General features: G+C 45.8%; 1 protein-coding gene across 1 annotated transcript in view; it reads left to right on the forward strand.

Moving 5' to 3' along the window:
• LOC141060052 (uncharacterized) overlaps positions 1-8,814 on the forward strand; it is a 50,011-nt gene extending 41,197 nt beyond the window's left edge. Inside the window, exon 8 of the mRNA XM_073556315.1 lies at positions 6,937-8,814. Within this exon, the coding sequence (XP_073412416.1) occupies positions 6,937-8,125 (1,189 nt within the window). The 3' untranslated portion in view covers positions 8,126-8,814. The remainder of the gene's footprint in view (positions 1-6,936) is intronic.
• Positions 8,815-12,665: the final 3,851 nt, after the last annotated feature.

Here is a 12,665-nt window from a genome sequence, read left to right on the forward strand (position 1 = left end):
GAGGATGAGGACTAGAACTCTATCGCCACCTATTGGAAGTAGCGATCCTAAAAGTCAATATCTATCGACCCTTTAACGAGCCTTGTCACATGACTTAGGATAAAGGCCAAACCCTTTGCTACTTTCTATAGTCGGCACTAGAGTTCTAGTTTTCCTCCTCTCTGAAGAGACCATTTTTATGTTAAGGAGTAGTAACATTTATGCAGTCTTACAATTACAAGCGGCCTTGAGAGGCAACAAGAATGCTGGTACGACACGATAAACTTTATTGATGGTTGAGGCTAAATCCAAGTCGGCTAAAGGACCTCTGCTGACGTCATGCACGCACGACCATGTCACGGCGGGATTTGGAGTGTTTTGGGGTCACAGATCAGGTAAGTGGATGCTCATGCACGAGCTAGGAGTCTGCCTGGGGAGAAGGGGGTGGTGATGCTTGCATGGGGCTGCATTCTGGAGGGGGGGTCTGCCTCGGGAGAAGGGGTGATGTTGCTTGCATGGGGCTGCATGTGCATGCTAGAGGGGTCTGCCTGGGGAGAAGGGGTGATGTTGCTTGCATGGGGCTGTATGTGCATGCTGGAGGAGGGGGTCTGCCTGGGGAGAAGGGGGTGGTGATGCTTGCATGGGGCTGCGCATGCATGCTGGAGGGGTCTGCCTGGGGAGAAGGGGGTGGTGATGCTTGCATGGGGCTGCATTCTGGAGGGGGGGTCTGCCTCGGGAGAAGGGGTGATGTTGCTTGCATGGGGCTGCATGTGCATGCTAGAGGGGTCTGCCTGGGGAGAAGGGGTGATGTTGCTTGCATGGGGCTGTATGTGCATGCTGGAGGAGGGGGGTCTGCCTGGGGAGAAGGGGGTGGTGATGCTTGCATGGGGCTGCGCATGCATGCTGGAGGGGTCTGCCTGGGGAGAAGGGGGTGGTGATGCTTGCATGGGGCTGCATGTGCATGCTGGAGGGGGTCTGCCTTGGGAGAAGGGGGTGGTGATGCTTGCATGGGGCTGCACATGCATGCTGGAGGGGGGTCTGCCTGGGGAGAAGGGGTGATGTTGCTTGCATGGGGCTGTATGTGCATGCTAGAGGGGTCTGCCTGTGGAGAAGGGGTGATGTTGGTTGCATGGGGCTGCATGTGCATGCTGGAGGAGGGGGGTCTGCCTGGGGAGAAGGGGGTGGTGATGCTTCCTCTGCCAACAAGGAAATAGCCGACTCAGTGTGAGAAAGCGAAATCCCAGTGCCTAGAAGGACCAGGTCCTTTAGCCGACTTGGATTTAGCCACAACCCTTTACTGATCCTGAGGAAAATTGTAATATCACAGTTGGATACTCCTGGCGTGTACAGGACCTGTGGTGATGTCACAGTCACGTGATCAGTTACACTGCTGTTAGTGGATATCACGCCTACACATGATCACATGACAGGAAGTTATCAGACATATTACACATGATCACATGACAGGAAGTTATCAGACCTTGATCACATGACAGGAAGTGCTGAAAAAATTGTTCACTGCTTTACGCCTCCTCATGTGACTGATCACATGACCGTGACATCACCACAGGTCCTGCAGTAGCTCAAGTACGACATGTGCAGATGATTTCCTGCCGCTTGGTACGTGGTGGAGCAGCAGAGCGCTGTGGAGGCCCCGCCCCTCCAGGTGACCTCACTCCCACCTCCTCGGAGGCTCCGTCATCCCGCCAGGTGCGGCCTCAGCTGCCAGGAGGAGCGCCGGAGCAGGCGGTGAGCGGAGCTGCTGGTGTCAGGACATCACACAGCTCTATTATCTTCATCAGAGCGCAAGGAATAATCGCGACACTACACGTATCGGCTCACGTTTATCAGGAGGGTGAAACTGTTACCAAATCCTTCGTGTCCTTCCACTGCGCCGCTCCATAGTTAGCCAATGTCGCGCCTTTGTGATAAATTTGGTGCCAGTTACAGCGGAGCCACTTCTTAAGCATTTTTATTTCAGGAGATCGGATCGATGCCTCAGCTGTCGCACGTTAATACGGAATTTTGTGGAAATTGTGCCTTTTTCCCCGGCTGGTTTTGTTCCACAGCCGCCGCCATATTCATGTAACAGGAGGGACAGGAGCTCGCGACCATCACGGCTGTTTAACCACTTAGATGCTGCTGTCAATCTCTGACATCAATATTTCTCTGGCTGCAATCCGAGCGCACGTGATCACGGGATGCTGAGGGGCTGACACTGCCGCCGGGGGCCTATTGAAGGTCCCTGGTCCCAGAATCGTTGTGCTCCTGTGACTCACCCTGTGGCTGAGCATCAGAGGAGGCCGATATCTTTACTACAGATTTAAATACTGCAGTACAATACATATGACTAAAAAGGTATAAAAATGAAAAAACACTATAAAGTTTGAATGCCCCCCCATTGCAAATGCAAACTTTATAATTAAAAAATATATATATATATTTAGTATCAGTACGTCTAGAAAAGTCCGATCCATCTACATGTAAAGTGAAATATAAAATTAATATGGTAAATGCTGTAAGTAGAAAAAAAATGGAGAGCCTGAATTGTTACCAATAAAGACTACAGTTCACTATACAAAAAAAACAGTCGACTAAAAAGTATCAGGGTATGTCTCCACGTGGCGTTATACTTCAGTATTTGCTGTGGATCATTAGACGCTCCGTACAGCCGCAGCGTCCAGATGTTACAGCATAGTGGATGGGATTTCAAGAAATCCTATATCCACTATGCATGCACAGACGCCCACGGCTCACCTGCGTAAACGGACATGCGGTGCGTCTTTCCAGAATACAGCATGTCTATTTACGATGTGGAGACGCTCAGTCCCCGTAGCGTAAATTTCCCATAGGCTATCATTAGATGCGTTAAAACTGCATCTAATAGTCACATGCGTAATAACTGTGGGAACGCAACTTACGACGCATGTGTACTAATTTACATGTGTTGAATCTTGTGTCACATCCGGAAATATGTGACAGGCTGGTGTCACACTTGCGAGTGTGATACAAGAAACTGGTGTATCAGCACCCGACACAGCCACCGGCACTTGGGACTGGAGTGTGCGGCTGCATAGAAATACATGCAGCTGCACAGTCCGGTCCCAAGTGCCAGGTGTTGATGCGAGATACTCGCGCATCACACTCGCAAGTGTGACACCGGCCACACAGGAAGTTCCTGAAAGCAGAGAGAGGGATATGTAATATGCTTTCCGTTTTTTTTTTTTACTAAAAAACAAACATTTTCCAAACCAGAGAGGGAAATCCGGTGATTGGGGGCCAGGCTATTAATATCAGCTCACAGCTGTATACTTAGCCTTTACTGGCTAGTAAAATAGGGGGACCCCCAAAAAAATGACGTGGGGTCCCCCTATAGTTAATAGCCAGAAAAGGCTATGCAGACAGCTGCGGGCTGATATTTATAGCCTAGGAAGGGGCCATGGATATTAGCCCCCCCTGGCTACAAACACCAGCTCACAGCCGCCCCATAAATGGCACATCTATAAGATGCGCCAATTCCAGCACTTAGCCTCTCTCTTTCCACTGCCCTGTAGAGGTGGGATATGGGGTAGTAGTTGGGGGGTTGATGTCACCTTTGTATTGTAAGGTGACATCAAGCTCAGCTTAGTAATGGAGAGGAGTCAATAAGACACCTATCCATTACTAATCCTATAGTTGTAATACGGTAACTAAAGACACAGCCAGTATAAAGTATTTTAACGAACACTACACAGTTTTCTGATTTTATTATACTCCTAATTCCTGCGACGGCCTTGTTCTCCAAAAATAAAATAATAAACCAACACAAATACTCCCTGTTCCGATGTAGTCCTTCATAACGAGTGTCCCACGATGAGTCCAGCTCTGCTTACATCTGGATGCCTGACAGTAGAGCATGTAGATGACCACCGGAGATCTCCGGCGGTCACCTGGACTGTAGTTCTCGTGATCAGCTGACCATGAGAACCAGCCTAGTGGCAGGAGATAACCCCGGCGGTCACGTGCATGGCAGTTCTCGCGGTCAGCTCAGTCATCGCGAGAACTGCAGTGGACGCGAACTTCCGGCAGTAACAAGGTAAGACATTATTGAAATTAGTACACATGCGTAGTAAGCTGCATTTCCGCAGTTATTACACTTGTGACTAATAATTAGATGTGGTTTTACCGCATCTAATGATAGTCTATGGGAAATTTACGCTGCGGGGACTGAGCGTCTCCACATCGTAAATAGACATACTGAGGTCTATAAAGACGCGCCGAAAATCCGTTTACGTAGGTCTGCCAGCTGCGTCTCTGAACGCATCGTGGAGATGGGATTTCATGAAATCCCATCCACTATGCTGTAACATCTGGACGCTGTGGATTTCACATTGCGGATGTACGCAGCGTCGAACCCCCAGCATTTCCTGACCGTGTAAACATACCCTAAAAGTTTCTGTCTCAGAAAATAACGGAAAAAACTGTTGTACAAACTTGATGATGACTACACAGGATGGCCGTTTCTGCTCTTGAGATGAGAAGCTGCAGCAAGAGCAGATCTCATTAAGTAGTACAGAGCCTCGAGTGTCCTGGATAAGAATGTCTGCTCTCTACTCCAGCAAAACAGTTACGTTTATAATGTGAAATTCTCCACTTTTTGTAGACGCCATGATAGTCTGACAATAACTAAGACCTCCAATGTATGATATACACAGTGTTAGTCTTCGTGAGATACTTCATCTAAGAAGATCTTGTATTCACAGGTTCCTTATGTTCAGGACTCTTTTCCATGGTCCTCTCCATCAGTGACTCCCCCACCGAGGATGGAGCAGGACAGAGACGACATGGCGGCTCGGATATTAGACCTCACCCTGGAGATAATCTACTGGATCACTGGAGAGGTGAGAGCTTCACATCACATCACTCTGATCTCTAGGAATAAAGCAGGGAAATGACGGGAAAGGTGAAGGATTCTTCGCCTCTGTGTAGTGATCGGCGTCTCCCCATACACAGGATCACACGGTAGTGAAGACGGCGTCTGGGGAGTGTGTGACCCCTCGTGTGTCAGGAGGGCGGAGCAGGAGCCTGAGTGACATCACCGAGCCTCCACCTCATTCACTGATACATGAGCAGAAGATCCTAGAACTGACCAATAGGATCACTGAGCTGCTGAGCGGAGAGGTGAGCACTGTCGGGAATGCTGGGACATTATACAATAACGCCGGGGGAGGGGTCTGCTAATGACGGGTCATTGTGTGTGTCAGGTTCCTATAAGGTGTCAGGATGTCACCGTCTATTTCTCCATGGAGGAGTGGGAGTATATAGAAGGACACAAGGATCTGTACAAGGGCGCCATGATGGAGGATCACCGGTCCATCACATCTCCGGGTAAGAGGAGATCTTCCTGGGGTGTAGAGAACAGGTCTGAGAGTCGTGTAGATTCCCCATCATCTGCTCATCACATATAGACAATGTATTCAGTCACTGCGGTTATCTCCTATAGATGGATCCAGTCCGAGAAATCCCCCAGAGAGATGTCCCAGTCCTCTAGATTCCCAGGATCGGCCAGAGAAGGAGGAAAATGTCCCCCGGGATCATCAGGTAGATGAGATTTCTGCACATTCTCTGTAGATTGATGTAATGAGGCTTCAACTAATCTCCTGTTGCCTGTGGTCGGTATAACTGGTTTCTAGGTTTATATAACATTGTGTTTTGCTTGGAAACTGAGATGTAATTTGGATGAATGTAAAGTTCTGCAGTGTAGATCTAAATCATAGACAGAGAGAACAATGCCAATTGACTGCTTCTACAGCAGAAAGAACCAAAGCGACCTCTTCAACAGTGATGACGATGTTGAATAATGTAAGAGCTGGTGATACTGAGCAAAGCGCCCTCCACAAAAAGTTTCAAGCAGAGAAATAACTAATATTCTGTTAAATGTTACTCCTTTCTGATCGCCATGTAAGGAGATACTTTAGGGTAGATAATGCCATTTCTTCTAGGAGGTTGTTGACAGTCATCAGGATATAATAAAAGAGCATTCTTTTTCTTTTTTATCATGTGTAAAATATGGAATTCTCATAGGAAAGTCCTGCTGGAACGACGTATGGACTCGAAAATCTCACATCAGTGTCAGTGACTGGTAAGAGCTTGTTTGACTTTAAATGTCCCTATTCTAATAAAAATAATAATTATTAGGATCAGTAAAGATCAGAAAAATGTTGTCTTCATGGTCATTATTAGTAATTTTTGCAATGAGTGTTATGATTATCTGTTCATTGTCTCTAGGATCATGTCCTTTCTATCTGTATATAACATCGTGTCCTTTCTCTGTCTATATAACCGTTGTTATATAGCATTCCACTTTGTCATATATCACTATTATTTGTCTCCTCTCTTGTCTGCTTGTTTAGACATCATTTTAAGTATTATTCTCTATCTTACATAATTCCTGACTAAATTTTACCTGATTCGTTTTTTGGCCATGTTTTTCCCAAACTCTTCAAATTACAAAAAAAAATTTCTTTGAAAAAATAATTTAATATTTCTTTTTCTAGGTGTAGACATGATGAGAAGCTGTCATGGAAATCTCCTTTTAGATGACAACACCACACAAGCTGATTCAATAACTCCTAACATACCTGTAGTCTTTCACAACAGACACGTATCCACTGATACCAACAGTCAGAAAAAACTTTTGTCTAATCAATCACTGATTAGCAAACAAGGAACTGGAAATAGATCGGAGAAAATATTTTCACGTTGGAAAAATGTAAATATAAAATCTAATCTCTCTTTAAATGAGCAAATTCACAGAAAGGAAAATTCATTTTCCTGTACAGAATGTGGGAAATCTTTTACCAAAGAAATTAATCTCGTTAGACATGAAAAAACTCACACAGGAAAGACGCCATTTTCATCTTTGGAATGTGCACAACACTTTGTTCCTAAAGGTTCTCCTGAGAATCATCCAGGAAGTCAAACAGGGGAGAATCCATTTGCATGTTTTCAATGTGGGAAATGTTTTACTCAGAAATCAAATCTCCTGAAACATCTTAGAATTCACACAGGAGAGAAGCCATTTCCATGTTCCGAATGTGGGAAATGTTTTATCAAGAAATCAAACCTTTCGGATCATTTAAGATGTCACACAGGAGAGAAGCCTTTTTGCTGTTCAGAATGTGGGAAATGTTTCACCCAAAAATCAAATCTTGTGACGCATCAAAGAATTCACACTGAGGAGAAGCCATTTTTATGTCCTGACTGTGGGAAGTGTTTTAGTCAGAAGTCAAGTCTTATAGAACATCTCAGAAGTCACACTGGGGAGAAGCCATTTTCATGTTTAGAATGTGGGAAATGTTTTAAGAAGAAATCAAACCTTCTAGATCATCGTAGAAGTCACACAGGGGAGAAACCATTTTTCTGTACAGAATGTGGGAAATGTTATAGGAAGAAATCAAATCTTCTGGATCACCTAAGAAGTCACACAGGAGAGAAGCCATATTCCTGTTCAGAATGTGGGGCATGTTATACCTATAAATCAAATCTGGTGAAACATAAAATGAGTCACACTGAGGAGAAGCCATTTTCATGCTCAGAATGTGGGAAATGTTTTAGGAAGAAATTAGGTCTTGTAGAACATCTAAAAATTCACACTGAGGAGAAGTCATTTTCATGTCTTGAATGTGGGAAATGTTTTAATCAGAAACTAGGTCTTGTTGCTCATCTGAAAATCCACACGGGAGATAAGCCGTTTTCATGTTCAGAATGTGGAAAATGTTTTAGGCAGAAATCCAATCTTGTAAGACATGAAAGCAATCACAATGTGGAGAAGCTATTTTCCTGTGTTCAATGTGGAAGAAGTTTTAGTCGGCAATCAATTCTTTTGGAACATCAAAGAACTCACACAGGAGAGAAGCCATTTCCATGTTCAGAATGTGGGAAATGTTTTAACAAGAAATCGAATCTTCTTGTACATCTGAGGAGTCACACAGGGGAGAAGCCGTATTCATGTTTAGTATGTGGAAAATGTTTTAACATGAAATCAAATCTTATGACACATCTAAGAATTCACTCGGGGGAGAAGCCGTTTTCATGTTCAGAATGTGGGAAATGTTTTAGTCAAAAATCCAGTCTAGTAAAGCATCTAAAAGTTCACACAGGGTAGAAGCCTCTATTATGGTCAGAATGTATGTAACATTTTAGCCAGTAATCAGGACTCGTTATACATCGGAGAACGAAGCCATTTTAATGTTCAGATTGCAATAAAATGTGAACTATTTGGAGTATAACTGCGTAAGAAAGACTTGCTGCCTAACAGTGCCTTCTGATGTATAATTTAACCCCTTGAGGACTATCGTGCAGAAAGAAGTTCTCAAATGACCAGTTCCAAACTATTTTCATACTCCTACGTTTGTAAATTCTGCCCATATGTAATGGACAGCCTGTTTCCTGCACTATAGACGAATATCACTGGTAGATAATCTCTTGTATTTTGCTACCAAAGTGGATAATGAGGCATAAAAGAGGAAAAGGAAAGACACAGAAAAAAGAAACTTGTTTTTTTACCTTAGATCAAAGAGCTGGCTCAGTCTACCCGATAACTAAAAGGAACTCTTCGCATAACTTAGGACCCATCCGGTTTGAACCAAAGACAATACATCCAGAAGAGCCGCTGCACTGGCATCTACGATGGGTTTCACATGTTCTTATCGATCCCAATGTGTCTTTCCTTCTATGTTCTGTTAAATGTAATTATCGATGCTACGAGTGATGCCATCATGGCAAGAACTGGAAAGGATCAGTCAGTGACTACTTGAAATGCAGACCTAATAAAAGATAGAAAACGGCTCAAAATGTTGGTTTTCTGATTCTTTTATGGCAGCATATCAATGGGCTAAGTTTATCAGAAGGCCAAAGCATCGGAAAATTAACAGAAATTAAAACAAATGCAAGCTGTATGTGCCCTACAAGACGTCTGCACACCATAAACCAGGCACGTTTTTTTTACTTCAGTCTATCAACAAGTATAGTTGAGTTTCTCTGTGCGTATTAACATCTTCTGGTACAGTGAGTAGTCTCTGTTTCCACTCCCCCATGTCTGTAATCCCGCTCTGTAGCTCAGTTATGGAGGCTTTAGGCTGCTTCCGATGCCTGTGCTCAGAAATTATTTCATTTTACAATATTCCGGTATTGCCCCAAGTATTCCGCAACTTTACTATCATGTATTAGTGCATATGTTATAGATTATTCTTATATTAATCAAGGTAATGTATTCAAGTTTTTCCAGGACGTCCCTCCTGACAGCACCATGGAGGACATCCTCCTCCTCCTTACAGGGACAGGAAAGCACACAAGAGGTTAAAAAGCCCCTCCCCACCCCCATTCCTTCAGTGTTTTTCCTGTCCCTGCAAGGAGGGACGCACAAGGAGAAAAGTATCTGCGAAGTCCAAGAAATGCCCTATTTGCCACATAAAGCTCCCCGACACATATACCAGGACCTTCTGTGACTCTTGTACTGGCAAGATTGTGAGGGAGGAACAGCCATCCCTCCTATCTGAGATGAGGACCCTGATCCGGGAAGAGGTCCAAGCTTCTATGTCCTCTCTTTCTCAGCCCAGCCGCAGTCCCCCAGCCCTGGCCCAAGTGCTAAGAAAGATAGGTGGGAGATGGAGCTAAGCTCAGAGGAGGATTCCTATTCCCTGGGGTTTGACCAGGAAGAGGGGGAAGTATTATCGGAAGGTGAGGAGCGAGGCAGAGATATGTTTTCATCCGATGATACGGATGAGCTAGTCCGAGCTGTCAGGGACACAATGCAGGTGGAGGAGGTCCAAAAGCCACAGTCCAGATAGGACTTAATGTTTGGGGGCCTCCGGGCACAGAAACAACATGTGTTCCTAGTGAATGATCACATTCAGGCTATGGTCCTGGAGGAGTGGGAAGATGCGGAGAGGCGCCTACTGATATCCCGGGACTTTAGGAGACGACTTCTGTTTGATCCGGAGGACACTAAGATTTGGGAAGAAATTCCCAAGATTGATGTGCCTGTGGCAAAAGTTGCCAAAAAGGACTTCCATTCCTCTTGAGGACTCGTCCATCTTAAATTACCCTATGGACAGAAAGGCGAACAACCTACTAAAAAGAGCTTGGGAGTCATCAGCGGCTTTAATTTAAGACGAATATAGCTGCTACCTCAGTTGCCAGATCTATGTTTTTGTGGATGGGGCGACTGGAGGAGCATCTGATTAATAAAACGCCAAGGGAGGATACCTGAACGTCCCTTCCCCTAATGAAGTCAGCTATAGCTGACACATCAGCTGAATCCATAATATTCTCGGCCAGAAATAGCTCACTTTCCAATGTGGCTCATAAAGCTATCTGGCTGAAAACCTGGTCGGGGTACGGTGCTTCAAAAAATAAGCTCTGCTCCATTTCTTTTTCTGGGTTAAAAGTGTTCGGTCCTGCTCTGGATGACATCCTAGAGAAGGCCACCGATAAAAAGAAGGGGTTCCCGGGAGAGAGAGAAGAAATCATTCCTTTTGTAGGCCGGGTACCTCTCGGAGACAGACAGAGTACAGGAGCCAGGGAAGGTCCTCTAGGAGTCCCTACAGCAGTACCCACAGTAGAGGCGGGAAAGGTAGAAGTTCCCTGTTCGGATCAGGCTCAAAATCTAGAAGGCAATGATGCCGTCTTGATCGGGGGGGCGTCTCAGGCATTTTTCTGCAAACTGGTCTCAGATCACCCAGAACCAGTGGGTCATGAAGACCATATCGGAGGGATATGTGATAGCATTTGCTTCCCCTCCCCCCGAGAGTCATCGCTCCCCTTACAGTGAAGTCAGGCTCCCCCATGTGGGCAGACTTAAAGGATCTAATGAGCTCGGCCATTATAGTCCCAGTTCCTCCGGCAGAAACAGGCGAGGGCCACTACTCCTCTCTGTTCTACATAATAAAGTCATCGGGAGAGTCACGCACAATAATAAACTTAAAGCCCTTGAACTCCTGGGTCACTTAAAAGAGATTCAGGATGGAGTTGGTAAAATCCACGGTACACCTAATAGACAGAGATGCTCTAATGTGCACCATCGATCTGAAAAGTGCTAGGTTCCTGTCCATCCGGCATCCCAGAGATACCTGAGGTTCGCGGTATGGTTGCAAGAGCGGAACTGAAACTCAGTTTCAGTGCCTTCCATATGGCCTGGTTTCAGACCCCTGAGTTTTTACCAAGCTGGTAGCGGAAGTGGTAGCCTTTCTAAGAAGCCAGGGCATCATCATCCTACCATATCTGGACGATTTCCTCCTGGTGGCCAGTTCGGCAGAGGAACTCCGACGGCACAGAGAAATGTCCATAACCACTATGGAATCCCTCGGCTGGATCATAAACAGGCAAAAGTCAGACTGGGCCCCGGAGAAAAGGAAGGTTCTCTTTAGGGGTGTTGCTGGATTCCAGTCGCAGAACATCCTTCCTACCTCAGAAGAAACAGAGATTGGTGCAGAACAAGGTGAAGGAGCTCATGAAAGGTCGGATGTCCATCAGTTACGCAATGAGTGTTGGGCCTTATGACGTCCTGTATCCCAAGTGTCCGCTGGGCACAGTTTCATTCAAGAGCCTTGCAGTGGGAAGTCCTGTCAGTCTGGGATCGATGTCAGTCCTCCCTCGACAAGAAGATGTCCTTATCCCCAGCAGGAAAGAAGTCTCTACTGTGGTGGATTCAGCCTGGAAACCTAAAGGTGGGCATTTCTTAGATCGCCTCCCCATGCATAGTAATTACCACGGATGCCAGCAAGTGGTTATGGGGAGCACACCTGGAAGGGAAGAATCTCCAGGGAGAGTAGCCAGCGGACATACAGTCCAGGTCCTCCAACTACAGAGAACTCTACGTTGTGTGGGAAGCCCTAACACGAAATCATGCTCGACAAGGAGGCCAGCACGTAAAAATCCTATCGGACAACGTGACAGCAGTATCCTTCTTGCACCACCAGGGAGGACCCAGACATCGATTGCTCCAGGATCTGGCAAAGGTGTTTTTTCCTGGGCAGAGAGAATAGTCCTGTCAGTAATGGCGGTCCATCTTGAGGGGTCTCAGAATGTCGTGGCGGAATACCTGTGCAGACAGAAGATCTGGTCAATGGAATGGGAGCTAAACGAGGAGCTTTTTCAGTATTTATGTCATCTCTGAAGCAGACCTCATATAGATCTGTTTGCGACCAGGAAAAGCACAAAGACGGACAGGTTTTACTTCAGACAACCCAGAGGGCGTCGATATGCTATATCAGAGATGGGGACAGTCCCTCTTCTACACTTTTCCCCCGATGGCACTCATTCTAGCCTTCCTCAGGAAGATACAGGAGGATCAAGCGAGGGTAATTCTGAGCGCCCCATATTGACCGAAAAGAAGTTGGTTTCCGCTTCTGGGGATTATGACAGTAGAAGACCCGGTGCTGCTTCCACAGAGGGAGAATCTCATCCATCAGGGTCCAATCTTCCATCAGGACCCAGGAAGACTTCATCTTTCAGTTTGGATCCTGAGCGGGACATCCTGAGAGCTCCGGGGCTGTCGGACCAGCTCATAACCACAATCCAGGCCAGCAGGAAGCCCGTTACTTCTGCAATATATTATAAAATCTGGAAGAAGTTCTATCTGGAAGGTGGCAGGTCCGACTTGATTGCAGGGAAACCAGATATCCCAAGCATCTTAGATTTTCTTT

Source organism: Dendrobates tinctorius, unplaced genomic scaffold (assembly GCF_039654945.1).
Source record: "Dendrobates tinctorius isolate UK_male_01 unplaced genomic scaffold, ASM3965494v1 ptg000232l, whole genome shotgun sequence".
NCBI classification, from domain to species: domain Eukaryota; kingdom Metazoa; phylum Chordata; class Amphibia; order Anura; family Dendrobatidae; genus Dendrobates; species Dendrobates tinctorius.